This window comes from Bos javanicus, chromosome 21 (genome assembly GCF_032452875.1).
Source record: "Bos javanicus breed banteng chromosome 21, ARS-OSU_banteng_1.0, whole genome shotgun sequence".
NCBI classification, from domain to species: Eukaryota; Metazoa; Chordata; class Mammalia; order Artiodactyla; family Bovidae; genus Bos; species Bos javanicus.
In genome coordinates this window covers 15,917,783-15,940,184 of record NC_083888.1, presented here as the reverse complement: position 1 = coordinate 15,940,184, position 22,402 = coordinate 15,917,783, and the positions used below count along the sequence as shown (strand labels likewise).

Sequence of the window (22,402 nt, the reverse complement as noted above, 5' to 3'; positions counted from 1 at the left end):
GGGCACACTGGACTTGCACCTGGTGTGCAGCCTCGTGGCGCTGGGCCGCTCACTTCACCTCTCTGGCCTCAGTTCCCCCGATTATAAAACGGGGACAACAATACCTACCCTACCCACTCATTAGGCTGTTGGGAGAATTGAAATGCAAAACGGTAGCCTAAGGGTAACCAAAAAATAGATTTAAAACCATATGATGGGAAATATAAACGTTAGGTTATTTTAGTGAGGATCTTGCTCTGCTCGGGAATGTAGGGGCTGGGACTAAACGGAAAGCTGGTTGTCCCTGAGTGAGTGATGCTCACCCAGCATCCCAGGGGCCCTTCCCAAGTCTCCCTCCTCCTGTCAAATCTGCACTGAGGGAAGTATGGGACCCTGGCAATTCCACACTGTGTGTGCACCAGGAGCTCCACCGTTTCTATACAGCCTTGGGCCAGTTACTTCAATTCTCTGAGCCTCTATATTTCATCTATAAAACAGATAAAACCTACTTCACAAGGCTGTAATAAGGTTAAAATGAAGTATGACCTGCAACGTACCAACTGTGATTTCTAGGGCACTGCAGGCATTCAACAAATACAGATTTGTTGAACTGATACGGAAAAGGAGGTGAAGTACTGTTAGGACAAATACTTTCAAACTCATTCTTTGGGCAAATAAAATATTTTAGCACTTTTATGTCAACACTGGGGAGTGGAAATTCCTCAAAGAAATAACTCTTCCTGTAAGGGTGATGGCACTTATCCATCTAGCTCAACAGCCCGGAGGCGCCGACATCACTGTATGCATCAGAGCTACGCTCATCTTTTAAAGTGGTATCTGATACACTGGGAAATAATTTCAGACTCTTATCAAACAGCAGTGTTCAAATGCTGCCTTAAAAGACGTCCAACATTTTGGGCATATTTTTCTTAATATATGAAGGAAAGGACAATTAAGGAAGGAAAGGGAAAATAAGAAAAGGGTAGATGACATCTGTGTCAGCCACTGTGCTGTGCCCCGCTCCCTGAAACGCTATGCATTCTTTTCTCAAAGCAACTACCTGAAGACGGTCCCTCTTACTCTTCCCATGCTATAAACGAGGCACTGAGACACTACTTGAGTGGATCACCCAGCATCACGCAGCTCTAGCTCTACACAGGCAGAGCCTGGACTCAAAACCAGACTGCCCCGCTACAACACTCCCGACCTCTCTACAGACTGTAATTCACAGACAACTATAATTAACATTACAAAAAGGACAGTGTAGGCAGATCAATCAACGGGAAGGTGAGCTTCACTGATCAGTGAAAATCATTTCCGTGATTTTATGACTACACGGGACACTTTCATCCAGAGTCCCTTTGACTTTAATACGGCATCTGCACAAATCTCACTTGGTTCTAACAACCTGTAGTGTAGACAGACGAGATATTATCCATAAGGGAGGAGAAACATGAGACTCAAGTGGGAGAGTGACTTTTTCTGAGTCACTTGTGCACTAACTGGGGGAATGCAGATACTAACTTTTTCATCCCTAAGCAATCCCACCATACTACACTGTCTCTCTTCAAGCTGATATATAGTTAAAGCCCCTTTATGTGTTCCCCCAAACCACCATAAACTGTGTGATCAATAAACCCTGATTTCTGCCACTGTATACGCCCAGCCCTCAGCCATCATTCTAGGAAGTAGATATTACTGAAGCTCAGAGAGGAAAAGTGACTTCATGGGTCCAAAGTACCACGGCTAAAAATGGCAGAGCCAAAACACAGACTTAGACCTGACCCCAAAGTCTGCACACTTTGCCTTTACCATGAATTGCCCCTGGGTCTCAGCTCTAACGAGTGACCCAGGTCCGAAGGTTGCTTATTTGTCACTAAATGAACGAGACATCAGGTAGCTCCCAGCTGTAACATGCTCCTGTTAGACGATGCCGATGCAACGTTTCTCTAACGCCGTCATTCCCGAGCATCCTAACCTAAGAGCCTGAAGACCTGGGCTGTCTCCCCGCTCTGCCCATCACTGAGGAACCTTGGGCGGGGTGTGCAACTAGCTCCTCCAAACGTGGGAGAGGACTGTGCACCCGCCTAAAAGAAGTCCGTGCAGACGTGCAGGCTCCTCTTCCAGGAGTAAGATTTCTCGGGCAAAACTGGTAACATTTTATTTAAGGTGAATTTTCAGATTACAAATGCATCCATATTCACAATGTAGATCAAAATATGAAGACGTGTGCTCAATTGTGTCCAACCCTTGTGACCTCATGGACCATAGCCCACCAGGCTCCTCTGCCCATGGAGTTTTCTAGCCAAGAATACTGCAGTGGGGTGCCATTTCCTATTCCAGGGGATCTTCCCAACCCAGGGACTGAACCCACATCTCCTGTATCTCCTGCATTGGCCAGCGGGTTCTTCACAACCAAGCCACCTGAGAAGCCCTAGTCAAAATAAAAACTAAAGCAAAAGAGCTGTAAGTCAACAAAAGTTCTCTCTTCCCTGTCACTGAACAAAGTGAAAATTAATAGCTACAGGTTACAGAAAAGGGGAACTCCCCAAAATGTCCTAAACAGAGGTTCCCTATAGACATGAGTCTTACTTAAGAGAAAGCTTTTAACCCGAAGCACATTTGACATAGAAATGACTCAAGTCATTCAAAACAGATTATGGAAATAAGCCTTAGGGACACAAATGCAGAAAGAACTTGGACCCAAATCAGCACAGCACCCTTCAGTTCCCCGCTCAAAACACTCGGTATAAGCAGCAAAGAATCAAAACAACAGATTTCTCTTGGGAGAGGTATAAAGGGACTGAAATGAACATGATGTTTCAGCTAAGGCTAAACTGTAAACAGTTACAATTAATATAAAATGGATACAAACGATACTTCAACTTCATATTAACTGAATGGGAGGGTAAGAGACAGGCCTAAGTGAGAATTTACAATTTGAAAGGGAGGAGTAAGCATACCCAAGTCTAAAGATTTTAGTGAACTACTAAGAAAGATAACCATCACACAGTGCAGCAATTCTTAACTTCCCACAAATCTCACTGCGAATTTCACAAATGAACTCTATTCAGAAACACACACGCATAAACTTCTGTTAATTTCAAAGGCTGTGGATCCCAGAAAGTCTCTTCTTGGGTTCTCCGAATCTTAGCGGGGAGCCCAGCCACTCTGGCCAGCCTCCCAGGAGATGCGGCTTCTGTTTCTGGCTCAGCCACCTTGTCATTCTCATCCCCTCACTCTGCCACTCTGGATCTCAGCTTCCTCATCTGCTAAAGATGATCTCATCTCTCCTGACTCTTTATGCTGGAAATTCTAGAAGAGTCTACTGACATCACAGGAAGAGTGAGGGATGTAGAAAAATCATCTCCTGATCATTTCTTAAATTGCTATGACTCTTGAGACTCTTGAGAGTCCCTTGGACTGCAAGGAGATCCAAGCCAGTCCATCCTAAAGGAAATCAACCCTGAATATTCATTGGAAGGACTGATGCTGAAGCTAAAGCTCCAATACTTTGGCCACCTGCGGTGAAAAGCCGACTCATTGAAAAGACCCTGATGCTCGGGAAGATTGAAGGTGACAGGAGAAGGGGATGACAGAGAATGAGATGGTTGGATGGCATCACTGACTCAATGGACATGAATTTGAGCAAACTCTGGGAGATAGTGAAGGACAGGGAAGGCTGGTGTGCTACAGTCCATGGGTTGCAAAGAGTGGGACACGACTTAGCGACTGAACAACAATTAGGACTTGGCACTTTTTCTAGGCTGCAGAACAGTAACAGCCAGAAGAATCTCAGTTCAGAGCTAGATCTGTGACAGGGTGCCCCTACGGCCCTGCTGTAGCCCTGCTGTACTGCCCTACTGTGGACGAGACTTCTCAAGCTGGCTTTCCCTTACCTACTCCCTTTCGAAAGGAGCGAAGCGGCTGTCTCACATGTAGCAGAGGTGGCAGTATAAAGCAAAGCAAAGTCTCTCCTCCAAAAACACACACTCTAGTTTCCTTAAAGCTGTGCTGCAAGAATGGTCTTGTGACATCCTCTCCCGGCATATAAAGAAGCTGTTGTAATCATTCTATTTCCCCATCTGGATGGCAATCCGTAACCAACTCTGCTTCCCAGCAAAACCTCTGTGCTCTAAGACTAAATCTGGAGAAAACTGCACTTGAACTTCACTGCAGTAATATGGAGTTGATGGTCTCAACTTCTGGGACGAGGCTTGTCTTCCGGAGGCCGTGAGGCAGACAAGCAGAAGGAATCCAGTCATAGCCAGATGGGAAGTGCGAGGGAACGGAACGCATTGCCCTCTGGAATACTGTCCAGGGAGAGCTCAAATATCCACAGCTCATCTGACATGAGGTGTGCCCCCTCCTGCTGTCACTGGATCGGAGGCACCCATCAGAAAGCTTTCCGCAAGGAACCTCCTGTTTGGAGTGACTGGGGACGTTCTAACCATGGGGCAGGTAAAGAAAAACAAACAACCCCCCACCCCCATTTGTATAACAGGAAGTTACATTACATTGAGATCTCCTCTGGGCCCTTCCAGACTACCCCCCACCACGTACACACACAGTTTAGAATAATAAAAAATAAAAGGCAACTAAATCGAACCTAACATGGATAAAATACCTGAGAATTTGCAAAGACTGACTTAATTTCAAGGGTCCCTCGATTGCTAAAGAACACAGATCCAATGGGATTGATTCTTGCTCATGCGGTGGAAAAGATGGTGATGATCATAAAGCAGTAAAGAATACATTAAATAAGAGAAATTATAGTTGACATTTTCTGTCTTTTATAAATACTCCAAAGAAAAGCACTGGCTGGGGAGAATGGATACATGTATATGGATGGCTGAGTCCCTTCACTGTTCATCTGAAACTCATCACAACTGTTTTTGTGGATACCCCAATACCAAATAAGAAGTTAAAAAAAAAAGTGTTGGCTGTCCTAATGCATTTATTTTTCTATTTACTCAAGAAAAAAGGAAGACGAACTCTTTGAATGTTTTGACGAACGGCCTTCCTTCCAAACACTCTCTGAAGAGTCAGAATGTGTAACAACTGGACTCACAAACACACAGGCAGGATTTCCGACAGCATGTTTCCAGGACAACTCGGTTGCTTTTTACTGCTCCTTGTATGAAGAGACCACTGCTCTCAATTTTATTTATAGAAATTACATTCAAACCAAAACTTAGTGGTTCAGCATACTTTCTATATGCAATTATTACAAGTATTTGCTTCGAGTTAACTCTTTCAAGAATTAAAGACATATCAGGGGGGAAAAAAATATATGGCACAGAAAGTCTGTTCCCTCTTGGACTAAGCTGGGGAAACTGGATGCCCTGGATCATAAAGTGCTACCCCTACAGACCAGACTTATTCTGAGTTTTCAGTAAAATTTAAGAGGCAAGAAACAGTGAGGGCAGAGAAAGCTGAGGAAAGGCAAGAAAAGGGAAGGTGACTTACGTGTGTTCCTCTCAGACAATGAAGTGCTGAGCAGGAGCAAGCTTACTGACCTCCAGTGAAAGGCAAGGCACAGAGCTGAGGGTTTACTTCCCAGCTAAGGCTGGAGATGCCACGTGGGCGGGGTTACTGTGAATGCGGGGGTGGGGCCGGCCCAGAAGGAGGAAATGGGAGAAGGCGCACTTACTCGGTCAAGAGCCTGTGCAGCTTGTGATAGCCCCGCTCCAAGGCCAGGCTCACAGGTGTCGCTCCTTCCTGATTGTGGATGCTCAGAGCTCCGCGGCCACCTGGCTTCTGCAGCAGGAACCACGTCAACCTCAGCAGCCCCAGCCGCACGGCGAAATGCATCAACGTCTCTCGGGGGCCACCATCTGCAGACAGCGGACAAGACGAAGATCAGGGAGGAGAACATGAAAACCCAGAGCAAAAGAAGAAAAGGATGGTTCAGGTCAATGCCACTGCCTCCAAGCCCCTGAGAGCATACCACTAAGCCTCAACATATAGCATGAACAATTTTACCGTGGCAGAGTATAATCATCTCTCAAAGACAAAAACGAAGCTAGGAAAAAAGGATGAGAGGCCAAATCTCCTATAGGAGACAGTCCTACAAAAGAGGAACCATTTCTATATTCTGATTTAATGCAGACGTTAAGGGTGACTGCACACATATGGGAGGGGAGGGAGGGAGGAAGACAGACAGAAAAAATTTAAGAAGTGAATGCAGCCTCGCTAACATGGGGATCAGGATCCAAGGGGAATAGCTGTTGGGGCTTAGATGGGTGTATCAAAAAGCATAATTACTTAAAAAAAAAATATCACCCAGAGAGGAGTTGGCTAGTTAAACACTAAAAACAGGTTCTGCTTGTTAAGTACACACAGGTCTTTTTATTCTCCCACATGAAGGGCAAATCAAATTGCTGGCAGTGGCAGCTATTTTTGTTGTTTGTTTAAGAAAGAAATGCATCTTCTGGCATAATAAGAAAGACCAATTCCAAGAGGATAGGCTAACAATCTCAGAAGGAAAACTACGTGCCTGTTTCACCTGAAGCGAAGGCCCCTTCTTGGTACAGAGTCACTCTGAAAGTGGCAGAGGGAGGAAGGCTTTGGAGTCAGCAAACCTGGGTTCCCATCTGGCATTTACTGTCCGTGTGACTGGACACAACCTGTTTCAGCTCTCGGAGCTCTCCTCCCTGCCTCCCTGGAGTGGGGTGCCACCACCTCTGCTCCCACAGCCGCAGTAACAGCTCAGAGGAATGGGCGAGGCGCTTGTCAGGTGAAGGCTGCGGCGGGTGTTCAGTGAATGTTGCGTTCCTGCCCTTCCCCGCTCTCTGCTCTGTCCCTCCTGACCTCCAATCACAATCCAGGTTCGCTGGCAACACTCTCTGCACCTCATCCGACTTGGAATGATGAGGCTGGGCTTACCTGACCCCAGGGAGTACCACTCAGAATGGGAATGGTGCCCTGGGGTTGAGCCTGCTTTTGCCCCCTCAGCTGCGCTACCATCTCTCATTCTCCAAAGCTTCCCGGAGGTCTCGACCTACCCCACCAGGCACGCTCACCCTTCTTGGACCCCAGTGTTTTCCCCTTACATTTAAGTCCCTGATGCTTCAGATGTGAGCAGTAGGGTAAGAATAAATGCATCGCAACCCTGCAACTGTATACGAACTGCACTGTCTTCTAACGTCACACATGCCTTAGTCTAGTCTCATTGCCAGGTTAAGTTTCCTGGGAGGCAAAAACCATCTTTCATATTTTACACTGTCCTTACAGAACTCAGCATACTAAATGGTTTATATGATGGGTGACAGAGGCATAAGGCTGGAAAGACATCAACACTACGGAAGGAACCAGTGCACGTGTGGGTGCCAATGTGAATAAGCAACTCAGAGCAGGTGGCCAGGCCAGAAGAAAGGACGGAAAGAATTTTCAGAAAAGATCAAGTATCACCACGTGACTTGTGCCTTGTGCTTGTTTGCAAGCACTCTGACACCCTTACAAATACAAAAAAGTGAGTAAGGCACTGCCAGGGAACTCAATGATTTTTTACAGACTGGTTAATCCGGCCTCACTAGATGGCACCTCCTTAAAGCAGTTCCTCTGCACCCCCAGTCTTTCTCATCCCTCATGTGCTCTGAGTCACCTCAGCCTTCAAAAGGCAGAGTTCCAATAACAAGACAATACACCTGCTTGAAGCTGGCATCCCGATTCCGGCACCTGGGGGGACCCCAAATCTCATCCTACAGTCCTTAGGAGCAGGTGCCACGTCTGCTTTTAGGCCGCCCCCTCTTTGCAGTCAACAGGTAATAAGAATAGTAATATCTGGTGAAGGCTGCTCAATGCCATGCACTGGGCTAGGTGCTTTGTATTCACTCTTTCCATTCTCACAATAACCCTATAAGGCCTCGTTATCCTCTTTCCGCGGATGAAGACAGGTTAATAACTGCCCACAGCAAAAATCAGCAAGATCTGAAGATGCTTCTGTCTTGAGTCTAGAAACCAATCCCTCTCCGTTACTCTATCCCATCTCTTTTTGTTAAAAAAAAAAAAAAGAAAAAAAAAACCACACAAGCATTCTCATGCTGTAGCTTAAGAAGCACCTTCTCTTGTTTTCCTCCAAAAGTAATTTTTCTTATCTAACACACAGTTTCATCATTGCTTTTGTTCCCTTCATCTCAGTTTAAAATCCAGAAGATCTACAATTTGGAATTGACCTCTGTTCTGTTTTCTCTCTTGCGATCTTTGTGTTTTCTCTGTAACTGGGAGAGCTGCTCAACTTTGCTATTCAGATCACTAACTGCATTTCCTATGATGTCAATTGGGTCCTTTGTCCCCAATCTGAATTTAATTATGCTATGGCATTCTGGTTGTCCTTGCATCATTTAAGACAACTCCCTTCCATCTTTGCCCTCATTGTGATGGCTTTTCTGCAGATGTAATTGAAGAGCCTAATCAGTTGATTTAATAAGGAAGATTATCCTAGCTAATTTGGGAAGGCCTAACCAAACCAGCTGGAAGGCTTTAATGACAGAGCTGAGATTCCCCTGGACAGAGAAGAAACCCTGCCAGAAGAGGACGGTGTCAGCCTGTGGCCGTGCAGTCCATCCAGCGTGGGACTTCCCCTCCTGTCCAGGGAGGACAGCCTTGGCTCACGCTGGTGGGTTTCAGCTTGCCCCGATCTTCTCTTCTACTCTCGCCCTCCAAATTTTGGACTTGCTTAGCTAAATCTCCACAACTGTGCAAGCCATTCCCTGAAATCATCTTCCTACTGGTTCTGGTTCTCTGGGCAACCCTGATTAACACAATCATTAAACTTGTATGTTTTTCTCCCTCATAGCTTCCTTCTCTGATTTTATAATGGGTCTGACTTCTTCAATCTCTTAAAGGGCAAATGAAAAACCTCTTCTGAATTTTCTTGGTTTCTTAATGAAAATTAGAGAGGCCACCATCTGAATACTCATGACCCTCTTCCATTCCCTTTCTGTTTCAGTTACTTCAAGGGCCTTACGCTGGTTGGTTGATTTTCCTGTTCAACTATTTTCAACTGGAAAAAAAAATATAGGTCTGTGGGCCTGGGCCCAGCTTCCCATGGAGAAGGCAGGAGGAAGTGTCTTGCTTCCTATCTACTCATGTGCTGGAAGCCTCCCTCACACTCAGCTCGGCAGAGAAAGGGGCTGTGCCTCGTGAGAGACGGCTGCACCTTTTCAAGTCATCAGCTTTTCTGTCTAAGCAAAGGGTCCCGACTTCTGTGAACAAAACGGTAATCCAAGGCTACATGTGCTTTTCCTACCGCTGGAGCCAGCCTGCTCGCAGTGCCCTTTAAATGTGTATCTGGGAGACTCCAAAATCTCCATTCTTCCTACTGTTCTGGTCTCCTCAAATAAACCTCAGGTCCAGGGTGATGCAGGAATTCTCATGCCTAGTGGGGATGGGCAGCAGCAGGCCCATGCGAGAAATGGGCACTTGGAAAAACGCCACGCATGACCTTGTAATGGAATCAAGGTTTGAGAGGCAATAAAACCTTTTGGAGCTAAAGTGCTCCATAATGAGGTAACACCTGTCTTGGAGTCAATCCTATAGATTATTATTATATATTATAAAATATCTTTGCTTATTTTCTTTTTTAGCAGCTATGAATAGGTGAAAGCATACAAAAAGTCTAGTGAGAGCAGCTAAGGAAAAATTTCCATGGAAAGCTATCAAGCAATCTGGAAAAGGTATGGGAATTAAAACCCCAAATGATTACCGTTGTGGTTTCACTAACCAAACACCAGATACAAAGAACTGAGAACACAAGTTTAGTGCAAACTGGCTGAAACCTGGCTCACCCTTCTCTCCACCCCAGAGATGATCAGATCTTCCCGGTTAGTTATACAACACCACGACTAAATAAGAAGGTAGGCTTCCCCCAGGACCTTGCTCCTCTTTGCTTTCTTCAGAGCAGGGCTTTCGAGGCCCACCTTCTGTTACCAGCAAATTATGCTGACTGCTACTGTACGAGGGTCTTTCAGGGGAAAAACCATCTTAGTTCACCCTTTCACTAACCACAGGTGCTGAAAACCTGAGACAACTCAGTGAAACTTGGTAGCTCAGAGGGAAGATACTCCCACCCCACCATTCACCCTCCACCCACATGAACCCGTATTATTTGCCTTTAAGGCAGAACTAAGGCAAAAAAAAGTCCAGTGCTTCATGTAACTAGGAAGTAAAGAACACTGAGGAGGATAAAGAGGACAAACTCCCTCCTGATGATGTATGGGTAAGGAAAGACTCTAGAAATAAGCTCAAAAAAAATCTCATTCTGCTCCAAAGAGGTTTTTTTTTTTTTTTTTTTTTAAAGTCCTTTTATAGAACATGCTGCTTTCCCACATCAGAGCTCATCACTGTCTTGTCCAAAAGGTTACTAGATACTGGTCATGGCACGCTAAAAATGAAGAGCCTGGAACTTTCCTGCTGGTCCACTGGTTAAGAATCCACCCTGCAGTGCAGGGAACATGAATTCAATCCCCAGTTGGGGAACCAGGATCCTATATGCTGCCGGGGAACTAAGCCAAAGCTCTGCAACTGCAGAAGCCTGCACATTGCAATACCGAACCTGCGTGCTTTAGAGCCCAGATGCCACAGCTAGGGAGCCCAGCGCAGCCAAAAATAAAAAAAAAAAAGTTTAATAACAATAAATTTTTTAAAAGCCTACAAACTAACACATACTCCAGGATATATTTTCCTCCGTTTTACAGATGAAGAAATTGAGAAACAGAGAGATTAAATATTCTGCACACACTCTAGCAATGAAGCCAGGATGTTAACAAATTGACCCTGCAACCTATGCTTTTTCCACTTCATAATATCAAGCCTAAGCCAAGAGTTCTTTTATTGTTTTTTAATTTATTTTCAATTGAAGGATAATTGCTTTATAGTATTGTGTTGGCTTCTGCCAAACATCAACAGGAATCAGCCATAGGTATACATATATGTCCCCTCCCACTAGAACCTCCCTCCCCATCGCACCCCTCTAGGTTGTTACAGAGCCCCGGGTTTGAGTTCCCTGCTAAAGCCAAGAGTTCTTAATGTCATGTTCTTAATGCCTGTGGTTCAGGGAGATTGACTCCTGAAACAATATGTAAAATTTTGCAGGCAGGTTCCTATGTGTATTTTTCTGTCCAGAAAAATCGGAGCTATTTCCAAAGGAGTTAGTGACCTGAGCCTTAAAAGTTAAAAAGCAATGCATCTAAACGATTAGAGTGGGAGGATTAACCATAAATCCTCCCTCACTTCTTTGTATAAGTATCAGGCTGGAACACCTGTAAACACCCAGCTTTCAACAGGAAGCAGTGCTGTTATGTAACAAGTGCTCTATTTAGCTGCGTGATTACCCCAGGCACCAAGCTGACTTACCTTCTTCCTTTAAACATCTTTCAAAAAGCATCTGATGTGCAACTCTCTGCCCTAAGCAGACTGCTTCTTTGCATTTGTCCCCATTCCCTGGTGGCTCAAGCAGTAAAGAATCCACCTGCATGCAGGAGATGTGCAGGAGACCCAGGTTCCATCCCTGGGTCAGGAAGATCCCCTGGAGAAGTGAATGGCTCCAGTATTCTTGCCTGGGAAATCTCAGGGACAGAGGAGCCTGGTGGGCTACAGCCCACAAGATCAGAAAGAGTTGGACCCACTGAGCGACTCAACCCACCACCACCCAACAATAAGCAAGGACCTGTTATTGACGCTTTGTTTGTTGTTTAGTTGACTCTTCTGCAACCCCCACTGACCATCACCTGCCAGGCTCCTCTGTCCATGGAAATCTCTAGGATTTCCAGGATTACCACCAAGACACACAACCATCCAACACCCAAAGAATTTCCCCAGGACACCCCTTTGTGGTCAGACCTTTCCCCTACTTCAAGCCCCTGGAAACTACTATTTTCTGTCCCTACAATTTTGCTCTTTCTAGTGAGTGAGTGAGTGAAAGCTGCTCAGTTGTGTCAGCCTCTTTGTGACCCCTTGGACTGTAGCCCACCAGGCTCTCCTCTGTCCATGGGATTCTCCAGGCAAGAATACTGGAGTGGGTTGCCATTCCCTTCTCCAGGGCCCTTTCTAGAGAATCATATAAATTGAGTCACAGAGTAACTTTGGAATCTGACTTCTTAGTGCAATACATTTAAAACGCATTCAGGTTCATGTGCATGTCAACAGATTACTCCTTTTTATGGCTGAGTAGTATTCCATCGCATGGGCGTACCACAGTCTGTGTGTACAGTGAGGGAGATCTGGGTTGTTTCTAGCTTGGGGTGATTGTAAATAATGCTGCTACAGGTATATTAGGGCAAAGATTTCTTAAGTAAATGTAACTTTTCATTTTTCTAGGACATAGAGCAAAAAGTGGGAATGCTAGGTCACATAATAAATCTAACTTCATAGGAGACCGCAAACCGTTTGCTGGGGCGGCTCTCTTCCAGCAAGGTCTGTGATGCGGTTGTGTGTCCTCACGAGCACCTGGCCATCCTGAAAATGTGCAACAGCGCCTTACTGTGGTTTTCAGGCATTTCCTTAAGTGCCCAAATTTGAGTTAGCCTTCCTGTACAACAGAAACTTAAGAAGTACACGGAAGACCATAAAAATACTAAATCTGGAAAGCTTCCTATTAAAGACAAAGATGCTAAGACCCAGAGAAGAGAAGGATATATGTCTAACGTCTCAGACCTGTGCTTTTCCTACAGTTCTTTCTAACCAGGTGACATGAACAAACTATCCAATTCCTGTGCCTTCTTTAAACAAGACAAAGCAAAACCACACAAAACAACTTTATGCCCCATAAATAACTAATGCAACCCTTCTTGATACTGATTTATGAATGGCAACCAGAATAATCATTCCAATCACAACACAGAAACCGCAGGAGTGGAATTCCCTGGTGGAGCACTGGAGAAAAATCCTCCTGCCAATGCAGGGGTGGGGGTTTGATCCCTGATCTGGGACGATTCCACATGCCGGAGCAACTAAGCCTGTGAGCCACAACCAGTGAGCTTGCATGCGGCAACGACTGAAGCTTATCTAAGCCCGTGCTCTGCAGTAAGAGATGCCACTGCAGTGAGAGGAACCACCGCAGCGAGAAGCCACCGCAGAGAAGCCCACACACCACAACGAAGAGTGGCCCCCTCATCGCAAGTAGGGAAAGCCCACACAAGATGATGAAGGCCCAGAGCAATCAATCAATCAACAAACAAACAAACAAACAAATCAATATGGGGGGGTGGGATAGGAGGAGCTAGAAATGTCTGAACATTAGGTTTCTGGAAAAGTGCCCACTGTCCTGTATAATGGCAAATCTTCTGATCTCTAGATCTCAGTAATGCAGAGGTTTCTTAGGCACTATGTTAAAAAGAAAAAGGATAAATGCTTTTTCCCTTCATTTGAGCATCCAAGGTTCCTTTTGCATTTCACCTGGCAGGAGTGCCCAGTCTTGTCTTGACAGGAAGCCCCTGACAGTGGGGGTCTCTTCCTGCAGCTGGTCACCGCCCCAGTGGTTAAATTCAGTGGGTCTAAGAGAACTAAAGCTAGCAAAACCTCGCTGCCCTTCCTCCATGAGAAGAACACAGCTATCTGGTGGGTCTAGAGAGTGGGGAACCGAGCGCTGTCCCGGATCAGCCCCGCTGGGCACTCCTCCTCAGTCAGGGTCTGCCTGCGGGGGCGGGGGCGGGGCTGGGGCCTTCTGGGCGACCCCTTCATAACACAATAACCAAAGTCAGGAACACTCCAGGGCAGTCCTGTGACTGTCCTGTTCTTCCAGAGATAAGAGTCGAGAGGATAAGCAACCCCTTCCGGCAAGTGGACTGATGTCAGCCTTTCCATTCAGTTTCTGTTAGGAACAAAGCAAACGCTCTGATCTTTGCATAACTCATAAATCTTTCCATTAGATCTGCACTCAGGAGGGAAAGATGACGCTGTTCACTGGACTCCAGGTATATGCTGCTTCATCAGATGTGTGTGTGTGTGTGTGTGTGTTTACACACATAAACATTCACAACATCTAACAGGTGTCATTTACCACAAGAATAATGACACAGGAAATCCCCTGTCAGAAAAAGAGGAACATATATAGATACCTACTACTTCACTGCTTTTTAAAAAGTGGAGTCCCGAGCAGATGAAATAGACCAGAGTGAGGGCACTCTGGTTACAAACTTGTGGGGTGGGCGCTCCAGGCCTTGGTTAGCTCCCCTGCGTGCCCCTCCCTGTCTTTTCCTTCTTCCAGCCTCATGGAATCCCTAGACACCTTGAGAATACAATAATGAAAATCCTGTCTTTGATCTTTAGAAAGAAGTGTCAAACGTTCCTCTGCTGCCCTCCTCATGAAGGACGGGCCTCTCTCTACACACAGGAGATCAAGTGTGAAGTCCGGGCCACGGAAGGGCATCAAGCCACCAGCTACTCTGACAGCTGCCGCTCTGAGTGAGCCCTCTGTGGGGTCATTTCCCGACAAGAACGGGCCTGACAACTCGGCAGGAGGACCCAGGAGAGGCGCCACTGAGGCCACTCTGCTCCTGTAATGGCACAGTCTATGCAGCCACCGTGGAGACGGGAGGAGCATCCCCAAAGGAAAGCAGCCCCATCCAAAAACAAAGAATCCCAAGCTCAAAGGCTGCGGGTCATCCGAGGTCCTTACCGTGTGAAGTTGCGTCTGTCCCCAACACATTCCACTCCGCTGGCAGCTTCAGGTGCCTGAAGGCCAGGGCAACTTTCTCATCAAGGGAGTTCACGTCCGAGGACGGGGGTCCTGAGCGATCCAGGAAACGGGTGAAGTTCAGGGCCTGCTGGTTGCCAGCACTGGTGGCCAGGAACTGGGCTGCATCATAGGCCTCGTCCTGGATGAACTGGAAGTCCTCTTCCGCCACCACGAACACAGGCAGGCCCTCTTTGGAAGCGCAGAGCAGCACCTTCACTGTCTCGCAGCAGTCATGACCTAAGGAGACACAGGCAGCAGGGAGACAGATCAGAGCCCTCCTCCTGAAAGACAGGGCAGCGGCGGCAATCAGCTCTTCCTGCATGACATACACATTCCCCCTCCTGAAAGGAACCCCCTCCTTCCCCCAAGCTCTGCCAGCAATCTTCCACACTTCACAAAACTCCATCTCTTAATTCATTTTTCACAAGTGCTAGTTGCAAATATCAATTGGTTCCCCTGTTGTTGTTCCGTCGATCAGTCATGTCTGATTGTCTGCGACCCCATGGACTGTAGCTCACCAGGCTTCTCTGTCCATGAGATTTCTCCAGGCAACAATACTGGAGTGAGTGGCCATTACCTTCTCCAGGGGATCTTCCCAACCTAGAGACTGAATCCGCGTCTCCCTGTCTCCTGCATTGGCAGGCAGGTGCTTCCCCGGAGCCACCTGGAAAGCCCTGGTTCCCCTACCAAATAACAGGTTAATTTTGTATTCCAGTTGCCACCATGCTGGCAGTATAATGTTTGGCATTAACAGTCTCTGAAAATCTCAATATACACTAATTTGTTCAACTTGAACAAATTAAAGAATGAAAGCTCAAGGACCTTGCGATGAGGCCTAGCGTCCAGTGGGAAGGCTCCTGAGCAGCCCTGGATCTGGAAACCCAGCAGGGAAAAAGTCACTTCCACGGGTCACCCGGCAGGAACTGGACTGAGGCCCCAGTACCCCACTGACAGAGCCTGGCAGGGCACGGTCCATAAGATGGCAAAGAGTCAGACACGACTGAAGCGACTGAGCAGGCACCAAGCACATGACCTGATTTCACCTCACTATTATGAAGCAATTCAAGGCAGAGGAAATAACTTTTGCTCTGAGATGCCCATTCTTTCCTGTAATGCAAAGAGAACTTCAAAGAAATCGCCCGGTTTGCACAGGGATGATGCAATGCCAGGGCCAGAGACCACGGTGCCCACTGCCCAGAGGGGCAGAGAATGCATGAGCTCTGACGTCAGGCAGCAAGCTACCTGCCACCCGAGGGAGCTCCACTGGTGTCTAGACCGGGAAGGTGTGAGCACTGTTCCCGCAGGGAGGCATTCCTGGAAAGTCAGATCTCCCTGGGGTTTTCAGCAACGTTATGCATTTCCAAGATGCGGAATGTATTCATCAAAACACACTTTTCCTCCACCTTCAGGCACTGATCTCAGCTGGTTGGAACTATGCTCCTAACATCATCATTTCTTCCATAAATATCTTTCTGATGAGAAAATAAACTGGAGTTGGTGTTTCTGAGTGAGCTGCGCCCCCTGGCGCGCTGCCTGAGGAACTGCAGGCACCTGAGGGCCAGGCTCCCAGAGACCACCCACATGCAGAGCCCATCCTGGCTTCTGGATGAGCTGGAGGGTCCCTGAGTGCCACTCCGCAGACCACAGGCACAACCAACAGAGGCTTCCCACCCGGCAGAGCAAACTAAGCTTTCTGCTGTCTTTGAAAGAGAAAACAATCATTTTTCTTCCCCATGTGACCAACGAGAGAAGTAAATCGATATTCTACAGACTTCCCCCCACCCCCACGGTGTGTGTGTTAGTCGCTTAGTCATGTACGACTCTTTGTGACCCCATGGACTGTAGCCCATCAGGCCCCTCTGTCCATGGGATTCTCCAAGCAAGAACACTGGAGAGGGTTGCCATTCCCTTCTGCAGGGGATCTTCCCAACCCAGGGATCGAACCTGGGTCTCCTGGCATTGCAGGCAGATTCTTCACCATCTGAGCCACCAAGGAAGTCCCTTTCCCCCCAGGAGCCTCTTTAAAGGCTTTCCTTTGTGATGAAAAGTCTCTCACTGGTGTGTAATCTAAAGATGGGAACAAATACTGACTAACCAAGAACCTATGACACACCAGGCATCTGATGTGTCATTTTCTCAACACAACAAATTTATATGGTGTGTACTGTCCTCACGTTATAGATGAGAAAACTGAGACTTCAAGAGATAAACTGCCCAGATTCACACAACCATGAAGCAGAATCTATCAGGTCTGATGCTAAACATCATGGTGTGAGAGTTCTGTAAAGCATCGCTTACAAATAAAGAATAACAGTGACAGTTACGCCCCTGTCTGCAAGGAGCCCACCCTATACCTGGAATGACAGGCCAGTATGCCTATTAAAGCCAGAGGAACAGGCTCACAAACCCCGGAAATCAGTCTCCATACAAATGCATAACTCCACCAGTTGCTCCCAATGCCTTCCCAGCTGAATTCCTTCTAGAAAGGCTGTGGGAATCAAGCATCCTCTGCCCGCATGGGCCTGGCTCTGTATGTATACTCAGATATGCATTTCAATTCAACAAATACGCTGAATATATACATCTATTACACAAAATGAAATTAGGGGGAAAAATATTCATCTTTCTTTGCAGGGCAGCCAGCCTAATTATATAAGACAACTTCAGCAGGAACAAATCAGCTGGTTCAGGTAGTTAAGGTTTGGGTGGTTCTCCTGGCAGAAAATACTTCTTCAAAACTGTTGTGTTACATTTAACGACTAACATCTGGGGGGTTCCCTGATGGGCCAGTGGTTAGGAGGCGGTGCTTTCACTGCTCAGGTCCAGACTCAATCCCTAGTCAGAGGGGAAAAAATCACTAACATCTATCTGGACGTCCACCAAGCTCAGGACTCTGTGAGTAGAAGCTGAACACACACCCACATCCACATCCACACACATACCCACCCCCCAGCAGCAGCAGCTAACCACAGGGATCTAAGCCCTCCAGAGGTTTAAAGAAACACAAACCATGCCACTCAAGGGAGCGGACCAGTGCACTTCACAATGTCACACGTGGGTGAAAGCTGGCAGCTAAGGACCTCCCCCACCACCCCACCCCTGCATGTGTCTTTATTGAATTTGTTGTACCGTGACTTCTGCAGCTAAGGACCTCCCCCTTTCCCCTCCCCCATTTGTAAAGTCTTTATTGAGTCTGTTACACTGTTACTTCTGCTGTTTATGTTTTGGGTCTTTGGCTGTGAGGCATGTGGGGTCTTAACTCAGGGACCAGGGATCCCCCTGCATGGGAAGGTGAAGTCTTAAACCCTGGACTCTTCTGATAGGGGTCCTGCTCCCAACTCTCAACCCCAGAGGTTCTTCACTGTAGCCCTCAACACTCGAGATGCTCAGTCGGGCCGCATCCTTCCTTCCTGCCTCTATCACTAATAATACTGATAGTAATTATCGCTATCACCAATAATCTCTGTTCCAGGCACCATTCTCAGTGCTTTCCAAATAACAGCCCATTTAACCCTCACCACAACCCTCTAAGCAGCAGTACTACTATAATCCCCATTTGTCAGACAAGGAAATCAAGGCACAAAAAGGTTAAATATCTGCTCCAAAGTTCTAAAGCTCCTACCAGTGGTAGAATCATAATCTGAACCCAAGTTTCCTTGTTCTCACGTCTGCCCCTACACCTACACTGAGACAAGAAGGTTTAAAGAGGAAACGGTGCTACCATGGAAGAACCAGTGGGAAAGTATGGAAGACTCCACGTTCAAATCCTGGCTGAGACTCCTAAGTTGCCTGACCTCAGAGCATCTCTGCTTCTCCAGGCCTCACGTACAGTGTGAGGGGCAGCCTCTGTAGGCGCTATGTTTCCTCCAGCTGTACGAGTCTGTGGGTTTCACCAGGCAGAAGGCGGGGAGAGAGAAACTCAGGTTCCAGGAGTAGGAAATGGTTTCAAAAACATAAAAATGGAAGCAGAGTCCAAAGGATGGAATAATTACTGTAAGAGACAGTGTCAGTAAGATTACTAATCAGGCTACTTCTAGAGGCTTCGTGAGAGGACAGACCCAGGTTCAAACCTAGTTTCTTACTTCCTAGACTGTGTGGTCTGAGGAAAGTGACAAGCTCGCTAACACTTTTAAATCTAGAGCGTACCCTCATCTGCAAAGTGAAGACCTATTATTTAGAAGACTCCTCTCAAATTCTTTAATACTTATCACCCCAAATAACATACACACAGCCTCATTTCCAAATTAGACGGACAATACCTATTTCAGTCAGAATAACTATAACTGACCCTTTAACAAGACAGGTTTGAACTGCACGGGTGCACTGATAATGTGGATTTTTTCCCCACATATGTGCTACTATATTTACGATCCATGGTTGGCTGATGGAACCACGGACACAGAGGGTGGACGAAGGGACCAGAGCACCTGTGGATCCTGGGGTCTGTGGGGCTCCTGGAACCCAGCGCCCTGCAGATACTGAGAAGCAACTGGACCCAAACAATGTGATGGTTCTCACTCACGAATCTCACCAGTAATGAGAGCATTTCCCGTTTATTCAGGGCTTCCCAGGGGGCTCACGCTTAGCCCTTCAAGGTTATTTTTCTTTTTGAAAGAGAACGGTTATATGTGTGTGTGTGTGTGTGCACATATATATACACACACATACATATAATACACACACACATAGGCTATGTATGAACATATACACATAGGCTGTATGTACATACATATGCTTCCCTGGTGGCTCAGCGGTAAAAGGATCCACCTGCCAATGCAGGAGATACGGGTTTGATCCCTGGGTTGGGAAGATCCCCTGGAGAAGGAAATGGCAACCCACTGCAGTATTCTTGCCTGGAAAATCCCATCAACAGAGAAGGCTGGCAGGGCAGTGGGTGACAACAGATTTGGACAAGACTCAGTGACTAGAGAACAACAACAAAGCTCATTTTAAAACTCCTGACAGTCCTTCGAGGTAACTGAATGAATGTCAATAAAAGCTGAAATTTGAGGTTTCACAGTTCAATGGTGAGCACATGAATAATGTGGGATCCAAATTGAATTCTACCTTCAAAACTTAAATACACTCTTAGGAGAGATCTTACACTAACCTAACCTACAGTAATAATACCCACTGCCCCACCCATCTTTCTTACCCATCTCCTTCCCCAAGCCTGGGCAGAGGCGTCCGGGACACCTGGGAGCCAGGTGTCACACGGCCACTACTGTGAACATCAGCACTGCTCTGTGAAGTCACCTCCTGCATAAACACAGGCGCAGGCCACCGTCCAGATCTTCAGCTTCATCTCACACTCCCCTGCACAGGCACACGCGTGTGCACACGCGCACGCACACACACTCACAGCCAAAGGCCGTGGTGAAGCAATACCCACGTAATCCAAAACTGCAAAGTGCAGAACTAATGTATCTGCACAGAAATCTAAAACTGCCAAAACGACTGTTTACTTGGCTAATAGGGTGGGGACAACAAAGGGGGCAGAAATACAAGGTTTAAGGGTGTGTGTGTGTGTGCGTGCATGCGCAGTTTACGGGTGTGTGTGTGTGTCCACACGCGCACGCACGCGTGAGCTCGGCAGCAGAAGCACCCTAATTCTCTCTGCTGCTTTAGCTGTTAGAAGGTGGATGGACACACTATGGTCTGCTCTGTGGAACTAAAACAAAACCGTGTACCAGGGGCGGCGGAATGTCAGAAAAGGCCCCGAGACAGACATTCAGAAGTCATCCAACCGCGTGCCTGATATTCCCCCTTCAGATATGAATTCACAATCTGAAGGAGAAACTCTGAATCATGCTAAGTACAATGTGCCATATATCTGGAATCTGTTTCGTATGATTATAGGCTTCGAGGGTTAAAAGAAGACTGGAGAACGGAGGGGTCCTGGCACAGTCTTTGTTAAACTTTCAGTCAATTGGCAGTGTTACTACTGAGCACGAACCAAGGGCCTCCCCTACATCTGGAAAACCACCCTGCAAGGCTGACAAGGCTACCCTCTCACATCATGTTTTCACATGATGTGAGTTCACAGAACTGGTTTTTATCCCTATGACCTTTCAGGTAAGGTACATATATATTAAAAAAATTTTTTTCAAAAGCAAAGGTTATATGATAATACGGACCCATTAATAAAACTGAAATCACTACATCTACCCACATAAAATATCTTACTACCACAAATTAGCTCTAAAGACTCAACTGTTTTCTGGGGCCATTAACTTAGGACTGCCTTTGTACACACAAAATACAAGGTATTAACAATGCCTACATCTTCATGGCCAAAGAAGGGATGGGATGGGAAACCATATCCAGTCTGACATAATGACCACAATTTAACTCCTTTTTACATGAAAACAGAAGCTGCAGCATAAGGAAGAGTAACAAGGTTTTCAGCTAGTTCCATGGCGTTTCTCCTTCCACTCAAGTTCCTGGTAACTGAGAGAGGAAAGAAAACCACAAGTCCTTTTAAAGAGGGGAAAGTACTGGAAATTCCACTGAGACCCTTCTGAGGCAAAGACCTCCAGAGAATTGAAAGAGGGGAAGAAGAGAGACAGACTGTTAAAGAAACAAGGCCTAAACCTCAATTCCATTTTTTTTTTTTTTGACACTGACTTCTGAATATAACACAATCAGGTCTGATAAGTTTTACATCAGAAGTATGGGATAAATCATGGGCTGGGAGAGGTCTGACCGTTACTGAGTGAATTCTAAGAGGTCATGAAGTAGACTAACAACTAGGGGGAGAGTCAGAAAGTATCAGGTTTGAGATGGCCATATTCACAGCAAGCACCTTACAGAAACAGGTGTCTACTACTACTGGTAGTTAAAATTATTTTAATATTATCAGCTATTGTTGTTGTTCAGTCCCCAATTTGTATCCAACTCTTTGCAACTCCATGAATTATAGCATACCAGGCTTCCCTGTCCCTCACTATCTCCAGGAGTTTGTTCAAATTCAGGTCTGTTGAGTCAGTGATTCCATCCAACCATCTCATCCTCTGCCATCCCCTTCTCCTCCTGCCCTCAATCTTTCCCAGGATCAGGGTCTTTTCCAGTGAGTTGACTCTTTGCATCAGGGGGCCAAAATATTAGAGCTTCAGCTTCAGCATCAGCCTTTCCAATGAATATTCAGGGTTGATTTACTTTAGGACTGACTGGTTTGATCTCCTTGCAGTCCAAGGGACTCTCAAGGAGTCTTTTCCAACACCACAGTTCAAAAGCATCAATTCTTCAGCACTCAGCTTTCTTTATAGTGCAACTTTCACATCCATACATGACCACTGGAAAAACTACAGCTTTGATTAGAGGGATCTTTGTCAGCAAAGTAATGTCTCTGCTTTTTAATATGCTGTCTAGGTTCGTCATATCTTTTCTTCCAAGGAGCAAGCATCTTTTAATTTCATGGCTGCAGTCACCGGCTGTAGTGATTTTGGAGCCCGAGAAAATAAAATCTGTCACAGTTTCCATTGTTTCCCCATCTATTTGCCACGAAGTGATGGGATCAGATGCCATGATTGTCATTTTTTGAATGTTGAGTTTTAAGCCAGCTTTTCACTCTCCTTAAAATGCTCCTACTCAGGTGACTCAAGGCAAACAGATCTCTATTACTGTACCAAGAGATTCCACATAAGCCCAACACAGCTTCTGAGCTAAATGCTACCCCTGACACACTGGAGAACTGAAAATATAAAGGGGGAAGAATGTATGTGCTCCCATACAACCGGGAGC

General features: G+C 46.3%; 1 protein-coding gene across 13 annotated transcripts in view; it reads right to left on the bottom strand.

Moving 5' to 3' along the window:
• AKAP13 (A-kinase anchoring protein 13) overlaps positions 1 to 22,402 on the bottom strand; it is a 324,322-nt gene that overhangs the window by 171,586 nt on the left and 130,334 nt on the right. For 12 of the 13 annotated variants that reach the window (XM_061394329.1, XM_061394319.1, XM_061394321.1 and 9 more), the window contains exons 4-5: positions 14,600 to 14,896; positions 5,633 to 5,816 (exon numbers count right to left, since the gene is read on the bottom strand). In XM_061394329.1, coding sequence (XP_061250313.1) covers positions 5,633 to 5,816; positions 14,600 to 14,896 — 481 coding nt within the window. Of the gene's footprint in view, positions 1 to 5,448; positions 5,559 to 5,632; positions 5,817 to 14,599; positions 14,897 to 22,402 lie in introns of those variants that run through there. The other variant, XM_061394333.1, reaches the window with a different exon arrangement.